At 32.3% G+C, this 20,577-nt stretch overlaps 3 protein-coding genes across 3 annotated transcripts; 2 read left to right on the forward strand and 1 right to left on the reverse strand.

Moving 5' to 3' along the window:
* The first annotated feature begins 466 nt into the window (after window positions 1-466).
* Window positions 467-1,907, forward strand: LOC114196184 (NAC domain-containing protein 2-like). Its single transcript, XM_028086744.2, has 3 exons — window positions 467-765; window positions 845-1,122; window positions 1,212-1,907. The coding sequence occupies exons 1-3, from the start codon at window positions 606-608 to the stop codon at window positions 1,617-1,619; spliced, it is 846 nt and encodes a 281-aa protein (XP_027942545.1). The 5' UTR covers window positions 467-605; the 3' UTR covers window positions 1,620-1,907.
* A 12,371-nt stretch (window positions 1,908-14,278) lies between these two features.
* On the forward strand, window positions 14,279-15,919 carry LOC114196185 (NAC domain-containing protein 2-like). The gene is made up of 3 exons (XM_028086745.2): window positions 14,279-14,549; window positions 14,629-14,906; window positions 14,996-15,919. Exons 1-3 carry the CDS (start codon window positions 14,390-14,392, stop codon window positions 15,401-15,403), a joined length of 846 nt encoding a protein of 281 aa, XP_027942546.2. The 5' UTR covers window positions 14,279-14,389; the 3' UTR covers window positions 15,404-15,919.
* Window positions 15,920-16,439: 520 nt separating this feature from the next.
* Window positions 16,440-20,577, reverse strand: LOC114196183 (aspartic proteinase Asp1-like). The gene is made up of 8 exons (XM_028086743.2): window positions 20,329-20,577; window positions 18,528-18,645; window positions 18,121-18,344; window positions 17,770-17,994; window positions 17,520-17,661; window positions 17,105-17,305; window positions 16,940-17,012; window positions 16,440-16,684 (listed from the first exon to the last, which is right to left on the reverse strand). Exons 1-8 carry the CDS (start codon window positions 20,544-20,546, stop codon window positions 16,575-16,577), a joined length of 1,311 nt encoding a protein of 436 aa, XP_027942544.1. The 5' UTR covers window positions 20,547-20,577; the 3' UTR covers window positions 16,440-16,574.

Consider the following 20,577-nt stretch of genomic DNA (forward strand, 5'->3'; position numbering starts at 1 on the left):
AAAAGAGTGCAAAAAGTGGACCAAGAAGAAATGTCGTCGGCGCCATGCTTAAGTTCCACGATATGTTGACACGAGGCACACCGCCATTGGGTAGGGCGAGGAGCACGACACATTTTTGTGGGCACACACTAAACTAAACGCAATAATGGTTGGTCGTTTCGCAAAAACAGTCAACCGAGGCTAATTACTTGGGAGCCGACATTTGAAAATAAACGTAAGCGATGACAGAATCATAAAAAAGTAGAACAGTCTCACGTGCGTCACATCCACTTATCCACTACCACGTGGCGAGCCCTGCCTAGTTCGAATGAAACTTGTCACACTGATTACGTCATTTGTTATTTTTTTTTAATTATATTAAATTTGTTCAATGGATTTGGTCTCCATCTCCTCAACGCACGTGTGAAATTCACTTTGTTTGTTTTCTCTCCCCACGCTATAAAACCCACCCAAGGGATCCTCTTTCACATGTTTCAAGTCACAGAGCAAAGTAGAGCCAATAACATTCACCAACAAAAACAACTGCAACATTAACGCAAGAAGCTTGCAAATCAGAAGATCTTTCAGTTAACGAAACAACACACAAGCGAGAAGAGGAAAAGCAAATGAAGGGAGAATTAGAGTTGCCACCAGGGTTCAGGTTTCACCCCACGGATGATGAATTGGTGAACCACTATCTGTGTAGGAAATGCGCTGGTCAACCAATTGCTGTTCCTATCATCAGAGAGGTCGATTTGTACAAGTTTGATCCATGGCAGCTTCCAGGTCCGTTTAATTTCATCTGCCTTTCGTATAATTTCAATTTCTATCATTCAATTCACTCATCATGAGATTCTGCATGCAGAAATTGGATTTTACGGCGAGAAAGAATGGTACTTTTTTTCTCCTCGGGACCGCAAATACCCAAACGGCTCACGGCCGAACCGGGCCGCCGGAAGTGGGTATTGGAAGGCCACCGGCGCCGATAAACCGATCGGAAAGCCGAAGGCGCTTGGGATAAAGAAAGCTCTGGTTTTTTACTCGGGAAAAGCCCCCAAAGGAGAGAAAACCAATTGGATCATGCACGAATATCGGCTGGCCAATGTTGACCGATCAGCCTCCAAGAAAAATAACAACCTGAGGGTATGTTTAGATTTGATTTGCTTTGTTTGATTTTTGTTGTTTTGATTTGGTTTGTTTGAAAAGTTTCTGATTTTGGTGTTATGGTGCAGCTTGACGATTGGGTGTTGTGTCGAATTTACAACAAGAAAGGGAAGATTGAGAAATACAACACGGGGGCACCGAAATCGGAGGCTGGGGTGGTTTATAATTTTGAGCACGAGACGAAGCCGGTGATTGAGAAGCTTAGGAATGAGCAATTGTTTATGGAGAGTTCAGATTCGATGCAGAGGTTGCAGAGTGAGTCGAGTGGTTCAGAGCAGGTGGTTTCGCCGGACGTGAGGTGGGAGAGAGAGGTGCAGAGCCACCAGAAATGGAATGACATAAGCCTACAGCTAGAAAACGCGTTTGATTTTGGATACAACTACTTTGACAACAATAATAACCTTTCGGTGGATGACCCTTTTGGGAGTGTTGAGTACCAAATGCAGGACGTGTTGTTGGAAGCCCTATTGATGTGAAAATGAAAGCTTTTGAACAAGGGGGCTTCATTACGTGCATTATGGGACCCCCCACCCCTAAAATATCTTCATTATTTTTGTAGAGTCAGCATTGGTTTGCGATTGCATTCACCTAACTACTACAACATGTGGAGCCAGGCATAGTGTGTGAACCGAGCTGAGGTGAACGTGTCGTAAGTATTCTTGTTCTTTGTTCTAGAGAGGTCAGGGAACGTTGGATTCGGGTGAAATGGGTGTGAAGAAACACAGAAGAAAGGAAAATGAGTAAAGGAGATGTTGGAGGGTTAATGTGTAGGTGTAGGGACTTCACTAAGAAAATTCTTGTTCCATTGGTATTGGAGTATGATTTTTTCATATATTTGTAATATACAACTTCTACTTTTCAATTCAAAGAATGGAAATTGTGCAGTCTATCTTGGTGTCAGTTCGTCATTCTATATATTTTGCTATTTGTCTTTATCTCCCAAGTAAATGACTTAATCATAGACAGAAAAGAACTAACAGCTGACAATGATATTAATAAATAAGTTGATAAGGTTTATGGACTTATTGTGCATATAAACTGTGTATAATTAAGGATGTTACAATCCATAAATCTGAAAATGTTGATAGTAAAAATGAAATACTCTTTGGAGCAATATGTAAGAGTAACTTTACGGCTGGTTACTTGAGTACTCTGCTTGAATGTAAGATATCTTAGTTTATTACAGTTTCAACTTTCTTTCTCCTTCGGTTACAAACGCGACAACCACGGTGATCATTTTTTATTAAATTATTTAGTAAAATTAATATGTCAACTTTTTTTCTTTTATTATTCTCATATATTTTTGGTAACTAAAGCATGGGAAAGAAAGTTTAAAATCAACGACTACTATGTTCAGTTCGTCATCCGGAATTAATTTTTATTTAATGGTTTTTTACCATCCTACTACTATACTTGAATAATAAATAATCTTAATAATAAAAAATAATTAGCTACTAAATGATCAATAAATTAAACACTTTTGATAATTAAATTAATTTTAAAAAGTTATATTTGGTCTCTAAATTAATATTTAAAATAATTTATGTTATGAATTAATTTTTAAATTAATTAAATATTAATTATTGAAGTTTTGATTATAAAAAGGATTGGTTTTTAAATTATTTTCTAATTAGAAATTAGTTTCTAAATATATTTTTGTTATTAAAATAGATAATTATTAAAGAGTTTTCTTGCTATGTACATTTGTCTTATTTTATTATAATATAATCTTGTACATGTTTAGAATATGTAATATTATAAATTTGTCATTACTTTTAACTTAGTATGATAAAAATGTTTATTTATTTTATTTGAATTAATTAAATAATTAAATAATTGAATTTATATTTTTATTTTATAATGAGGGTAAACAATTTTTAAATGTACTAGATTAAGAGATTTCAATTTAGTCTTTTTAGATAAGATTTTAAATTTAAATTATACAAACAAAAAAGTAAGTTTAAAAGAATAGATTTTATCAAACATATGTTAAAGTTTTCATTAATTATTAATAAAATCAAAGAAATTGAAATTTTGAAGACCACAAATCCTCGTTCTAACTAGGGATGTTAAAAAAAATATGTACATATGGGTATCCGCGAATAAAACCTGCGACGGGTAGAAAATGAATATTAAAAATGAATACCCGCTACCCGCGGGTACGAGTATTTTTGATACTCGCATGTTAACAGGGCAGGTATGGGTATCATAGTATCCATACCCGTGAATACCCGTATCCGCTAAACTTTAATTCACAAAAATACTCTCATATATATATATATATATATATTAATAAAAATCATTCTGACCTAATTTTTTCTAAGCTGCATATCTTGTCTTCTGTCTTCATTCTTCCAGCTTCAAGTATTGATATATTGTCTTCTTCCAGGTACACCCTTTGACGTTCTTCTCTTTCTTTTCTTTGAAATTGGACATATACATCAAACCCTATATAGATAGTGATGTTTATGGTATGCTTGTTGTCAAATGATGAAATCAAAATAAGAATACTTGGCACGTGACAATTGAGGTTTATTATTTGTTTATTTTTCAGAAATCAATTGAAGAAAGTTGACTTGTTGATCAAAGAACTAATTAAAGAATTTCATTGTATTGAATGTCATTTTATATTTATTTTTATAATCATTTGGACTTGTATAAACTTGAGTTTATTTGAACTTTATTTAAAATTTATGACAGTGATGTATTTTATTTTATTTTATTTGAATTTATGATTAAATATTTGTTTTTTAAATAATTTTGTAAATGCCTGCGGATACCCATGGATACCCGCTAATATGAAAAAAATATACAGATACCCGCATAACGGATACCCGACGAATATGGGTATGGATACGGAGTAGATATTTATCCAGCAGGTAGGGTATGGGAGAACTACTACCCGTACCCTAACTGCCCCATTGACATCCCTAATCCTATCTATCTATTATTATTAATATCTTCTATGGTATGGGTCACCCTTCCAAAATTTCCTTCTATTTTTTGTTATTTATTTATTTTTTTACATTAACTTTCCATGATCCAATTATCCATAATCTTACTTTTTCATATATATATATATATATATATATATATATATATATATATATATATATATATATATATATATATATATATATATATATATATAAAAGAATTTGTCAGTTGGATAAATTCATAAGATTTATCACCAAAGAGATCTAAACTGCTCATATAAAAGAGCATAATCACCTTTAATTTAAATATTTAAGGCTTAGTATTTGTAGGTCTTTTTTCTTCTTATATATTACTCGATTCTTTTATTTTCATTTAATATTAGACTTTCGACTTATATTTGTATTTATAATTTATCTTGCTCTCAAGTGTGAATTCAATTTTATCAAGGGTTTCTTTACCACAATAGGTCATATTTGTCTCATTCATAGTATGGCTTGTCATAATTTTTTCAACCTATCCTACTAAAAATTTCAACAATACTATCAGTCTAGTTTATGTTTGTGACCCACTCAGATGTATACAAACGTGTCATGTTGAGTTAAAAAAACTATGATAAAGTTCAACTTACATAATTAAAAATTCAAGTATAAGTTAAAAGTTTCACCTTAAATACAAATAAGAAAGTTTATTTAGTCATAAATTTTTTGAGTTAAATGTAGCGGTCATGCTATCTTATTTATTTTTGCTAAAGTCATTTGGGATAAAATCTCTCCCGAATATATATATATATATATATATATATATATATATATATATATATATATATATATATATATATATATATATCCCTTAGAAGGATTTCCAACATTTTTTTTTCCTTATCTTTACATTAAGAATATTGTTTTCTTTATTTATGTCCATACAATATTAAGTTTTAGGTGAATGCATTCTTCTCTCACTATTTTTTTTTTCATTTTCACATTATCCACCTTTGCTATCTTAATGCAAAAATAAGTTAATTTTTTTTGTATGCTTAATATGCCTTATCTGATGTACAATAAGCAACAGAAAAAAAAAAAAAAAAAAAACTCAAGGTGATGCTTAATTATGATAAAAGAAAAAAAAAACTGAAAAGAAAAGTATTGGTTAAAGGTAAAAGTTACGATTAAACTATAAAATCTAAAGGGTAGACAATTATAGACAATTTATGCAAAAAAAGAGTAGAGCTTTATAAAGTTGAAATGAAATCTTCAAGAAATGCTACAAATTACAACAAATGTTAGACGTATACTATATAAAGTAGTGAGAAAGAACCAGGTGACTACCTCATCTAAAAATGATCATACTTTTGATGACCTTAGAATGGAAATTGCAAAAGTTGTGATGAAGCAACTTTTCCAATATGAATCCTACGATTTTGGACTTGGATATTTCAATTGTTGAAGTTAATCTTGGTTATCTATAATAATATATAAAGAAGATATCCTCTTTTGTCTTAACTGTTATTTTAAAAATCTTTTTTGTCTTTAACCGTTATTTTCAAAACTTCTTTTGTGTATATATTTTATTTTTCAAATTTTACATTTTATAACTATTTTAAAAATTAGTTATATATTTTTTATTCATCTTAACTAGAATTGTCAAAATGGGTTTGAACTCGCGAGCTAACCCGGCTCACCACAGGTTTGGGTCGGGTTGGGTTGAAATTTTTTTACAAATTTCAATACGGGTTGATTTTTGACCCGACTCATCCGGGTTGAACCCGTGGTGAGCCGGGTTGGCTCACCAACCCCGCAGATAAAAGGGTCACACAAGTGTTTTTATTTATTTTTATTAAGTTGGGCTTTACATTTGGGTCATGTTAGGTTATTTTTTATCCAACACATAAATAATTTGTATTTTTTTTTTATTTTGGTTTATATTTGGATTGTATTAAAGTTTATTTAGATTTTAATTAGAATTACAATTTAGTTTTGACTGAAAAAAATAAAAAAAATATTTTTTTTAATTAAGTGAACCCGTGAGCCAACCCGTTTAACCCGTCAACCCGTGGTGAGTCGGGTCGGGTTCAAATTTTTTTGGCTCGCTAAAAAGTGAGTCGGGTTTGGTTGGCTCACTAAATCATCAACTCGTGATGGGTCGAGACGGGTCGGGCCGGGTTACCCGTTTTGACAGCTCTAATCTTAACTTAAATTTCTATGAAAATTAAAAAAAATAGAACACACAGATGCGATAACACATATGTTTTCGCTAGTTATTATGAAACAATTACGTGATTTTTTTTATGAGATAAAATATTATTATTTACTGAAATAATGATAAATACAACAAGATTAAAGTTGTAAGGCCCACTTTATTTCTGTCTTATGTTTAAAGGTTGCCCTAAATCTGTTGGGCCTAAGGGCTGGCCCATAGGGTGCCAAGGCCCCTAAAGTAGCCAAGAGTCCTCATTCAGCTCTCATTTGTAAACTGTCCCTTCTCTTACGCTCTCACTTTCTCCACAAAGGCTCTGCTAGGGTTTGCTCCTCTGTCCCGTTCAAGTTAGTTCAACTTCGTTCTTCCTACACGTAAGTTAGTTCTCTAACCATAAACCCTTTTTAAGTTGTTTTCGTGTTTTATGTTGGGGCTCACTGTAGTAAACCCAATCTTCCTTTTGTGTCATTATCTTCAGCTCTTAAATATGCTCTTGGAGCTGCTGTGGTGGTGGGCTTAGGTGTCGAAGTAGTTTGCTAGCTCATTCCAGGTAAGGGAAGCTATAACCTTTTTATTTAATGTGATTGTTGTTTGTCTTGCCTTTGTTTCATGATTCTTGAGCTTGTATGCTACTGTGGATGCATGGGATGGTTGGTATTATTGTTTGGGTATGAAAATATAGTTGTTGCAGGGAGAAACAGTGGCGAGGTTTGACACTCCCGCCCAAGCGAGCCTATCTCGCCTAGGCGAGACTTGCAGAAGCAGGCCAGGTTCACACTCAAACTCTCGCTCAGGCGGAGAGCTCTTATTTTGAGCGAGGTACTATCTCGCTCAGGCAAGAGACGCTCGCCTAAGCGAGAACGTGTGGGAGCTTGGTAAGTTGCTGCGGTCTTAGCCCAGGCGAGGAACCTCACCTTTGGGCGAGGGGTGGTCTCGCTCAGGCGAGGAGGGCTCGCCTAAGTGAGCGTTCGCAAAACCTCCCATGGGCCACTGTCGCGAGCTCGCCTAAGCGAGAGTTTGTGACTTAAGCGAGAGCATCCCTCTCGCCTGAGCGAGGGCTTTTAGCTTGAGCGAGATCCGTTGCAGGCTACGCTATTTTCTCCAATTGGTTGTTATGGATTGTTGATTTATTGGTTTACTCTATTTAAAGTGTGAGGCTTGTGAAATGCATGGAATATCTGTGGTTATGAATTGGATTGAGATGTTGGTATGGCCTTGGTATGTAAAATGAATGAGATGGTTGGTAGTCAAAGTGGCATGATGTTGGTATGAGATACAATTCTATATTCATGGATTGAGAATGATGAATTGGTATGGATTAACCTGGAATATGAAAGAGGTTGATTATAAAGAGTAGGCATGAGATATATATATATATATATATATATATATATATATATATATATATATATATATATATATATATATATATATATATATATATATATATATATATATATATGCATGATAAGTATTACTTGGTTGGCGGAATATGTTTGGTATGTGTTTAGGACGTAATTCCATGGGCCTCTAGGTGAGACTTTATGGTGGTGTCTCAATTGGTCGGGACGTAATTCCATGGCCCCTATTAGTGGGGGTTCATGGTGGTGCCCCATCTCTATAATTTAGTAAGGATTCAAGGTAAGGTTGCATCTTGACGCTCTAAGGAGTCAGTTAGTCTCACATAGAGCGAACTAACTCTCGTGATGAGAGTAGCCAGAGGCCTGAAACTCATTAAGGGCTAACCTTGTGTGTGGGGGATTGAGACATTGTAACACTTAGCTCGGGGGTGAGCATGAAAATTCACCGCAAGTGCAAGCATCCGCTAAATCCGACTAGATTATATGTATCCGGATGAGTCGAGTGTGAATCTTAGTGTATTGTTTGAAAGGTCATAACAAAATATATATTGCTTTAGGGGCCTTGACACCCTATAGGTCAGCCTTTAGGCCCAACAGATTTAAGACAACCTTTAAACATAAGGCAGAAATAAAGCGGGCTTTACAAAAGTCTCTAAATCTTTGAGGATATTTTTCAAAATAATCTAGATAATCTAAAAAAAAAATCTTGGAGACAATCTTATAAATTATATAACAAGAAAATCAGTCATATACGTTTGGAATGAACGAAAGTCTTAAAAAATTAATTGAAATTTATTTAATTAATTTTATGTTTCTATTTATAAATTAAGAGAATGATAATTATTTGATAATTATGGAAGAACTGGATGAGCAACCTATCCTTTTATTTTTATTTCTTTATTTCTTGTACTATTTCTTAAACCCATTTACTGTATACATTTTAAACCCTTTTCTACATATTTTTATAATTATTGTTCTAAATGAAATTCTTGCACAAGATTCATTGAAATATATGATTTGATTAGCTTAACTCTTTCTATTTTTATTCACTATTTACAAAGAACAAAATTTATTTGATAGCTCCAACAACAATTTATCATATACTCAATTGTAAAAGAAACTGGTAAAAGCTTAGAAAAAACAACAAAACATGTATGGTAGCTAAAGAGAACAAAATCTTTTCGATTAAAACAATTTGTTTTTTGTTTTTGTTTTTGTTTTTGTAATATATATTCAAAAACTATTAAGTAACGTTAATATTTTCTAGATCTTTAAATAATTGATTAATATCTATAATTATATAAATTAAGAAAAAATGACTTACAATTTTGGTAAATCGAAGAAGATTAAATAAAAAGTGAAACTATCAATCTACGAATTCTACCATGTTATTTCTGAAATTACATTTGAGACATAGAAATGAGAGTGACAAAGCTGAAGTCAATATCGTTGGCAACTGGCAATAAGGATGAAGAAGGTTCCGAGAAGGGGTGGTGAGTGTTCCACATTAAATTAATGGAAACAACGATGTTCATTTCACTTGGACCAAGCTACATTTTTTTTTTCTTTTTCATTTTTTATACTGCTTTTAGTCCCTATCAAATTATTTTTTTAATTGATTTCGACTATTTCCTAAACAGGTTTTACTACTTATTTCCCAAGTAAAACCTATACTGCCACACGACAAAATATCCCATTCCAAACACCCTCAATCAATATACCACTATTAAATGGAAGAACCAAGACTGGTTAAAGTTTATACATACTCATAATAATAACAATAATCAGTGAATTTTGATTCTTTAAACCTATCATTAAAGTTTAATTATTGAATTCGTAAGTTTAGGAGTGCGATTTTCTACTGTTTTTTTTTTACCTCAACTGAATATTAAAAGTGAAGTATGGTACTTTAATTTTTTTAAATATATTTTAAAACATTAAAATTAGTATCTATTATCAAATATATTTTGAAGGCACAACATAAAAATAATAAAAAAACCAGTAAAAATATCTGAATTCGTAAATTTAGTTTAATTTGAGAGTTATATTCATTAAGCATTTATGTGTAATCTTCTGCATAGAAAAAGTTAAATTTCTTATTAATACATTTTTCATCTCCAGAGAATTAGTCATCACCCTATGTATGCAGAGACCAAATCCAAATCATCTTGAGAAACAAAATTTCGATATAGAAATGTGAGAGTTGGTGCAGTTACAATTGGAATTAAAATGCAATAAAATATTTACCAAACATCATAAAGTGAAATTTTACATCCAAAATATTATAACATCGGATATCTAAGTTTTTCCTAATAAAGAATGATCTAATTATGTGCAGAACTTGGAGCTGTGAAGAAAAGAGGAAAATAGAAAAGTGGAAGTCAAAGGATTTTCAAAAGGTTTTGATGCAAGTTGGGAAAATTGCAAAGAAAGGGACAATGATACGAGTGGAGGAATAAAAAAAGGGTGTGATGTATCATAATTCATTTAATATCTTATACCTAATCATCTTATAATATCTCCCCAAATAAATATGAAGGAAAGATCCAGGTATCTTCCACACACACACCATCATCATAAGTCATGCATTACGTTTCTTCGATTGAATCTGAATTTTTTAATCCACTTTCTAACTCCTCTTACACATCACATCACATATGAAGTCGGGACACACCATATTAACATATGGCGTATCTCGTGTTCAACACGTATCGAACACACATACTCGTACGACATATGTATTAATAAAGTGTCCAATTTGAAAGACATTTTTTTTTTGTTTTTGACATGATTTTGACATGACTCTAACACAATGTTAATAATCACAAATTCAATGATTTTCTAAAAAATCAAAAAACTTGTAAACTTATCACATAAGTTTCTATTATGATTATAAAAATAAGAGAAAAATCATATATGATCACTATTTTTCACTTTTTTGGATATTAGATAAATAGATTAGATTCATTTTTGTGTTAGTTGGCAATATATTAGTTAAAAGTTTGAAACTAATATGTATATATATGTTGTGTCCCTGTGTCCTATGTTTTTTCGATTTAACTGTATTTCTATATTCACGTATATATCATGTCCGTATCTGGAATTCAAAGCATCCCAAGTCGAGATGACAAATAAACCTGTCCCTGTGGGTATTGCTCGAATCCGTTCCTGTTTTGACGGGAAAATTCCTCCATTGACTAGGTATGAGTATGGGTACGGAAAATCCCTAACTTTTTCAATTGGGTATGGAGATGAGTATGTGAATGTACATATCCCCGCCATAATATCCATCCCCGTTTAAATTATTAAAATATTCACAATTAATTAAGTAACCTCATATATATATATATATATATATATATATATATATTGATATATATATATATATATATAAGTATATTTTATTTTTATTTCTTCTAATTGCTTGGTTTGTTTTGAAACTCATTCGCATCTCTACTATATTTTTCATCTTATCATAACTTTTATGTAATTATGTTAAAATGATGTATGTCAATTAAAAAAATTTTATGTCTCAATTTGAATATTTCTATTATTTTTTAATATTTTTATTTATTGTATATTTTTCTTTTCACATGAGAATGTTTAATACTCTTAATTTAAGTGTTTAATAGCACAAACCTTTCATTTACTAGGTAATATAAAAATAAATTCTTTACTTATTATTATTAATTTTTGTTTTATTTGAATAACTCTTTTGTTTCGCTAAAATAATTTTTGTTATTTCTCAACCATTGAGTATATATGTTGATATTTGAAGAGTTTTCTTAGATCTTTAAGATATTTTTCATCTTATCATACCCTTAATTATACATTAATTTTTCTTTGTGCGATTTTTTTCAATAGTCTCACAAATTGTTTCTAAATATTTGTTAATTTTTTAATATTTTTATTTGTTGTTTATTTTCATCATGTAGAATACTATTTCGATATATTTTATCTAATTATTTTTTATTTTCTAACTCATTATCAATCATACTGTAATTTTTTCACTATAATTGTATAAATAATTTTTATTTACTACAATATAAAATTTAATGCAATTGTCATGAATATTTTTTTATCACCATCCAACATAGATTGGAGTTCAAAAGATACAAGATCTATGTTAGAATTTTATTATTATGTTTATTATTTGTTTTTTGCATAATTTTGATCGAGTAATGTATTATAACTTTTATTACTGAAAAGAGATTCATTAGAATTTAAAAAATTAAAGTAAATAAACATTTAAAATATATTTTAATTTGAATATTTGTTTTCTTTTATATTTTTTTAAAAGTATTTTTAAATTTTATCAACTAGGTTTCATTAATGTTTGCAAATTTAATAAATATTTTGGTTCTCATGAAATTTTATTTGGTATTCTAATATAAAATATAAACAATTATAATTTATTTCAAAGTATTTGATATTGAAGAAACAACATCTTCCTAATATTGAATATTTGATAATATTATGTTTTCTTTAGCATAATTTTTGATTATTTTATAAAAATCAATTAAAATTAATATTGAAGCAGTAAGAAAATGGGCAGGAGTATGACTACAAAAGTTTGATACCCATTGAATTTGGATATAAAGATGAAGATAAATTTTTTACGGGGACTGAATATGAGATAGTAAAACCCGTTCCCGTCCCGCTCCTATAATACCCTCTATTTTTCTATATTCCCATTCATTTTAATAGGAAAAACTTTTCATAAAAATTTGTCGCAAAGTGAGCATAAGAAAAAGTTGCAGCATTTTCATAATTTGTCTAATGTTTCTGACCATTGCATGCATGCATCCTGTTTCTTTGGTGTAAGTGCCACAACATTGGTCTTCTTTTTATGCTAAACATAGTAAGACAGCTGAAATAAGTCTAACTCAATTATATAGTTGCCAAAGAAATGCACTGTCTTATAGTTATAGGTATTTGTGATGACAAGAAAATAAATGTTTTTTAATTCCCCTAACAAAAATAAAACGTATTGAATATGCAGCATTAGTAATTAAACTGTGATGGGACCCAACATAACACAATGTTGATTTTTCGCATCACAGGCCACTGTCACATATATGCTAATTAAGAAATAATTAAGAAAGGGTTGTGATTCATGAACCGAAGATTCAATGAATATTTAATGTGATGGAGTAGATGACAGTGATAGAAATAGTAAGAAAAGGAAAACGTGTGAAGACTATTCTTGTGGTTGGCGAAGGGTGTGTTCAATATCTTGGAGGACAAGAACCTAAAAAAGAACGAAACAGTGGTTGTTATTGGTGTGTTACAGATGGAAAATGCAGGTAGGTGATGACGATGATTTGCATACGTTTGCGCCAATAAACTATTTTGACGTATTGTTTGTAAGCGGGGCGTTGAATTAGGGTTATAGGTCGTCTGCCATCACCATGATGGATTAATGTGCTGGAAATCTTTTGTTAGTTAAATTGTAAATTTATATAATAATATAAAATATTATATAATTAAAAAAAATTAATTTAGTTTTGATTACAGAAATATAAGAACAAAATATTTATCTAAAAAAATATATCAATGAAAATGATATGTGAATTTTATTTCTCAAAAAAAAAAACTATTTTGTATATATATATCATCCTTTGATTAATAATGATTGAGAATAATAAATTTGTTCAAGATAACAATTATTGAATATGATGTAAACAATGATTTTTACAGTTAAATTTGTTCATGTATTCTATCTAAGAGTGGCTTGATAAGAAAAGTGACTAAGAAGTATGTATTTTTGAATTGCAAGTCTGAAAACATAACTTGAAATTGAATAACTTGATTATATAATTAAGTTATTTTCAATTTACATAAAAATATATAAATTTTTAGCTTAATGTTTAGAATTACCTGATCAATTATATATATATATATATATATATATATATATATATATATATATATATATATATATATATATATATATATATATATATATATATATATATATATATATATATATATGGAATGTAATGAAGTATATGGGCGTTAACATAATGCAAAACCTCCAAGTTGGCTTTTGAACATAAAACAAACATTTCGAACAAAGCAGCACTCCCACACTTGACTTTCCATACATTTCGTCAATGATCTAGCTGCAGAAAAGAGACGTACTTTCTACAAATTCACCGTTTTTTCTTCCTCTTAAACTCGTAAATTGTGGCCATATTTGAGTAAGAAACTTCCATATTTACACTGCTTCTGTACAAAATCCATCGTGGGTGCCTTGGTTAAGATTCAGAATATGAAACATGGCACAACGCAATTGGGCAGAGCAAGAAACACGACACATTTGGTTGTGTGGACACTGGACTAAACACAACCTTTGTCGTTTAGCGTAAACACTCAACCGTGGCTAATAACTATAGAGCCCACGTTTTGGAAAATAAAGGCTAGTGCCTCAAAATTTGACGTAAGCGATGACAGAATCATCCAGAAAGCGAAACACTTATCCACTGCCACGTTGTGACTGCGTCCTAGCTAGGTAGAGCGAAACTTGTCATACAAATTACATTGTTTTCTTTATTTTCTTTTAAATTTGTCAAACAGATTTGCCCTCCACCTCACCAACCCACGTGTTCAAACTCACTCTCTTCCTTTTTATCCCGTCGCATTATAAAACCCACCTACTCTATTCTTTCATACATTTCAAGTAACAAAGCAAAGCAGAGCCAACAACAACTACTACAACAGCTACAACACATAAGCGAGGAGAGGAAAAGCAAATGAAGAGTGAATTAGAGTTGCCACCAGGGTTCAGGTTTCACCCCACGGATGATGAATTGGTGAACCACTATCTGTGTAGGAAATGCGCTGGTCAACCAATTGCTGTTCCTATCATCAGAGAGGTCGATTTGTACAAGTTTGATCCATGGCAGCTTCCAGGTCCGTTTAATTTCATCTGCCTTTCGTATAATTTCAATTTCTATCATTCAATTCACTCATCATGATATTCTGCATGCAGAAATCGGATTTTACGGCGAGAAAGAATGGTACTTTTTTTCTCCTCGGGACCGCAAATACCCCAACGGCTCACGGCCGAATCGGGCTGCCGGAAGTGGGTATTGGAAGGCCACCGGCGCCGATAAACCGATCGGAAAACCGAAGGCGCTTGGGATAAAGAAAGCTCTGGTTTTTTACTCGGGAAAAGCCCCCAAAGGAGAGAAAACCAATTGGATCATGCACGAATATCGGCTGGCCAATGTTGACCGATCAGCCTCCAAGAAAAATAACAACCTGAGGGTATGTTTAGATTTGATTTGCTTTGTTTTATTTTTGTTGTTTTGATTTGGTTTGTTTGAAAAGTTTCTGATTTTGGTGTTATGGTGCAGCTTGATGATTGGGTGTTGTGTCGAATTTACAACAAGAAAGGGAAGATTGAGAAATACAACACGGGGGCACCGAAATCGGAGACTGGGGTGGTTTATAATTTTGAACACGAGACGAAGCCTGTGATTGAGAAGCTTAGGAATGAGCAATTGTCTACGGAGAGTTCAGATTCGATGCAGAGGTTGCAGACTGAGTCGAGCGGTTCAGGGCAGGTGGTTTCGCCGGACGTGAGGTGGGAGAGAGAGGTGCAGAGCCACCAGAAATGGAATGACATAGGCCTACAGCTAGAAAACGCGTTTGATTTTGAATACAATTACTTTGACAACAATAATAACCTTTCGGTGGATGACCCTTTTGGGAGTGTTGAGTACCAAATGCAGGACGTGCTCATGGAAGCCCTGTTGATGTGAAAATGAAACCTTTTGGACAAGGGGGCTTCATCATGTGCATTACATGGGGCCCCCCTACCCCAAAATATCTTTATTATTTTGTAAAGTCAGCATTGGTTTGCGATTGCATTCACCTAACTACGACTACTATCACAACATGTGGAGTCAGGCTTAGTTTGTGAACCGAACTGAGCTGCACGTGTAGTAACTATTCTTCTTCTTTGTTCTTTGTTCTAGAGAGGTCAGGGAATGGTGAACTCGGCTGAAATGGGTATTTGGATTAGGTGTGAAGAAAAACAGAAATAAGGGTACTGTGTAAAAGAGATTAGGAGCAGAATGATCTCAACAAGGTGTCGATTCATAGGTTATTGGAGGGTTAATGTGTAGCTGTAGGAACTCAACTTGGAACATTCCTGTTCCATGGTATTGGAGTATGATTTTTTCATATATTTGTAATATACAACTTGTACTTTTCAATTCGTAGTAAACAGCTGAATGAAAATTCTTCCATTCAAAGGATGGAAAAGTTGCTCGATCTATCTTGGTCTCAAAGTGTATACATCTGACACTTCGTCAGACTATATAATATGCTAGTGTAAATAACTTTATAGCCAGAACAGAAACGATGCTATATAATAAAAGAACTTGCAGAAAAAATTAAGGCTCAAAACAGCTGCCAATGATATTAATACTAAGTTGATAGTGTTTATGGAATTAACGAACTTATAAATTGTTGATAATGTTGCTACAGTCAAATTTGAATATATCTGAAAATACAGGATTAAATAGCCGTGACAACTTTTATGGCGTTGTCTGGAGTAAGTTATGCGTTTTCGGTAGTTGGATAAAATCGTGAAAAATTACTTTCCACGGATGTTTTCCCAACGGAATGAACAACCGCAAGAGAAATATTATCTTGGGGTTTAAACTGGGGGGTCTGGCAAAAGATGTGCAGTCAAACTAATGTGATATAATTTTATGAGTGGTTACTTAGTACACGTAACCAGTCCGATAAATCGCGCTAGATCTCTATAAGCAATTATAGTAATGCTAGATCTCTGAATCACGTACCAATATATTAAACACATATCTGACTCTCATATTATACAATGACTTTGTTCTACAAAGTAGGACAATAGGTACTATTTGACACGATGACAGAGGAGTAATTAAGAGAAGGTATCTGGTATGTTCAAATGCTGACATCTCTGGATTTTGGAACCCGATCACAATCTGCCGATGTCCAACCGATCAACTGCTTGTCGTTGTCAAATACCATCACTTTGTTTAACATGGATATGTCTGCATAAACAGACCAGGGATTTCATAATGAAGAGTTCATTAGGTGTGTTTGGAAACTCGTCATGAAGTGAAAAATCATATTAAGAGGTGAAAGTTACAACTATTAGTATAGTGGTAAATGTGAAAATCTCATGAAATGTAAAATCAAACATGCTATGAGTTTTGCTAACTGCTATGAACGGTAAACTACAAGTGATAATATCCATCATCCAGAACCAGCATCAATAGAAAAAGAAATAATAACAACATTTCTACCTCCTATTAGGTTCAGATCGCCCATTCCTACTTCAGAGCCGTTTAGAATGCCCAAGCAAACATTTCCCATATTCTGCCACAACAAATTTATTACCATTCATACATGAAATGTGTCTGTTACGTTAAAAAATTCAATCTAGAAGGAATTCACTAGGAGGGACTCACAGATATTATCAGATATCCTTCAGGAGGGATTTCGAACTGAGCTTTACTTCTGCCATTGCTGCTGAAACTAAGCGTGATTGGCTTGAAGTATTTTCTCACTTCATATATGCTTTTGAAAGGTCTTTTGCCATGCCAACAGAGAGGAAGAGTTTGGTCACCCTGTGCTTCTTTTAGGGGCTTTCCACCTGATTCCTTCCTCAACTTCATGTGGAAATTAAACAAAAAGATCCATGTTAAATAACATGTCAATATTTTTTCGTATGATTGATTAAAGAAATAACTTATTTCTACTTTGTCCTTCTACAGACAACTCAAATCTCGCACGATGAAATTGACATGATATGATCATTGAAAAGCCTCAAACATTGTAAAATGCTTGAAATAGAAGGATTGTTAGTGAATGTTTTCAACTTACCCAAGAGATTAGTAGTTGGTAAGCATTAGAGTTGAAGTAGGTGTAAGAACTCCCAGTGTCAAAAATAGCATGAAGATTTCCAACCCCGGTCCTCTTCCCTCCGAAAAGGAGTTCAGCTGCCCCTGCTGCTGAGTAATGTTTGCTGAGACAGATCAAAGAAATGAGATCTCAGTGTTCAGAAAAAAAATAGAAACGATGAGTATACATGAGGAGAATGTAACATTAGGATAGAACTTGAAGATCTACTTACTAATCTCTGGATGACATTGGAGTCCAAGTCAGTCTAGAAGAATCATAAACTTCTCCAAAGAAGATATACCCTCCTCCCTGTGCACTCAAACAGTGACCAACCACATTTCGCGCCAAACCCTGACTATTCAGCTGTGATGTCAAACTAGTTTTTCCCCTGCCAAGGCCAAGCATTCCATCCAACGGGTGATGAGAAGGATCTGGAAAAATCTGATCATATCCGCATCTGCAAAACACAACGCAAACAGTGGATCATACAAAAATAGTGTTTTTGTTGTGGAAAGTTCAGATTCTGAATTAAATTTAGAGCGTAAACAAAGGAACTAAAATTGGTTTGAGATATGATACTAACCCAAGGGCCATACGAACTTTAAGTTGGACACCATTTGTAAAGTTGAGAGTGTAGACATCATGGAGAAGTACACCAAGGGATGAATAATGATCAGCATACTCAACTTCGTAGTCACATTGATGCGGAACTTCACAGTCGTAGTTATCATTATGGTGCAAGGATGCACAAAGGGCATGCCTGCATGGCACTAAGTCATTGCTGGGCCTATAAAGTGGATGTGGTGTCTGAAAATAAGCAACAATATTTGAGAGTAGTATTAGCAGGATATTGTAATCAAACAAATCAACATTACATGTGTATCTATTTGATAACATGAGCCTAGTCTCATTTGACATGACATTTGTTCAAGGAAAAACAAAACATTATGAATTTGCTAGGTGCTTCTGAACACTCATAAATCCCTTCACCTGAGAGCAACGGGAACAAGGGGCATCACATTGAAGCCACGTAAGGTCGCTACCTGTGTCAATATCAAGAAAATATGGCCTAGGTGGTTGCCCGATGTTGAGAGTGACATTATAAAACCTGTGAATGTTGAAGAAATTACAGTGACTTCACATGTATGAACATGTTCCAAGATGTGTTTAAAGAAAAAAAAAGCTTCCGAGCAATATGATATTTGAATGTGACAAAGGAAAACGGAAATGGACTCCACGCATTTACTAATTTAGGCATTCATGAACTTAGTATGATTTATATTTAAAGATTTAAATATGTTTTTAGTTTATGAATTTTAATTTTGGTTCGAGTAGTTTTTTTTATTTACTTTCTCTTAATAAAAGTTTGTATTTGATTTAATATTATATGACACTACATGTTATATTTGTTAGATGTGATAGTCGTATTAGTCTGAACTCACTTTATGTATGATTTTCTTAACATGAGATTTGAAAAATATTAGTTCCAAAATTTTAAAACAATTATTTTAAAAGAACAAGTTAATTTTAGTTTCTTTTATATTTAAGAAAATATAACGAATTATAGTTTTAATTTAACTTTATTTTTATAATGAGAATTTTTTCGACTGTCCTTTCGGGGTTGGTTGGTTCACGTGACCAACCACAGATTCAATCTTCGTGGGTTATATCATAAATAAGTGCATTAGGTTCAATTTTTTTAATGATTATATTTTTTTACCTAGCCTGACGCGGTGAAAAAAATATCAAATTACCATTCCTATCTATACATACCAGTGTGATGATAATATCAAAATGTGATATCCAAAGAAAACTGTAAGGACCATAAAATAAATATTATTTATGAATAATAATATTTTTACAATTAAATTTTATAACTTTTTTTTATAACTTAAAGGTGATATTTTTTAAGTAATTTTAAAATATAAAAAAATAAAAAAATAAAAAATAAAAGTGAAATGATATCTGTAAAAGTAATTCTCAAGATTTAATTGTTAAAAAATAGTTTTCATTATTTATATACCTTAAAATCAACGGTGAAGGAACATACAAATTTAAAATTTAGGAAAGAGAAAAGTAAAAAATAAAATATATATTTTATTGGTAAAACAAAAATTCGCAAATTTTATAAGGACTAAACAATTCTTGCAAATTTTAAAAGGATGAAAAAAAGAGGAAAAGAATTGTAGGAACCCAATCAAAACTTGATAGATGGACACTAAAAAATACATTTAAATTTAATTTTTTTAGTACATTTAAAAATAAATTTACATTTAAAAAATAATAACTTAAATAATAAATGAATATTATAAATCTTGCATGTAAATTGGAGAGTTTATATTTGAAATACTTATTTTAAGTTAAATTTATCGAAGAAAATTGACTCATTAACCTCCAAAATGTTAAATGAAACCTACTGAAAAAATAAAGTATTAGAAGTATAGATTGATGGGAAGAAAGATAATAAAAGAGAGATGATAATGGTTGATTAAGGGCTTGAAAAAAAATAATGAGTCATTCCTCTTTGTCAAATAATATATGAATCATTTAAACTTTATTATTTGAATGTGGATCAGATTAAAGATTCTCTATAATAGTTTCATGTTGATTGGTAATTAATTATTATAATTAGGAGATGTTTGAACGTAATGAGTGATCTTTCCCAGAATAAATAAAGCGAACAGAAAGAGGGTGGAAGCAGGGAAAAGGATGAAGAAAACGAGAGGAGAAAGAAAGGCATATAGAAGAGAAAGAGAAGATTGAGAGAAAAGGAAGATGTCCTTTTACGTACCCGACAGGGTAAACATTGCCGTGAACAGGGAACACCACGGCTGAACCGGAACGGAAACGGTTTAGTAGGAACGGTGATGGCGATGACGATGAAGACGAGGCTTCATCGGAACGAAACCTTCCAGCGGAACTTTTGTGTTTGGTGCCGAACCATGCTGAAGAAGTAGAGGTGGTGAAGAAGAGTAGCAGCAGCAATAATCCCCAATTGGCTGATTTCATGTTGGAATTGAGGGTAGGTTGCGTGTTTGAG

Source organism: Vigna unguiculata, chromosome 9 (assembly GCF_037176805.1).
Source record: "Vigna unguiculata cultivar grain cowpea cultivar isolate G323 ecotype 2 chromosome 9, ASM3717680v1, whole genome shotgun sequence".
NCBI lineage: Eukaryota > Viridiplantae > Streptophyta > Magnoliopsida > Fabales > Fabaceae > Vigna > Vigna unguiculata.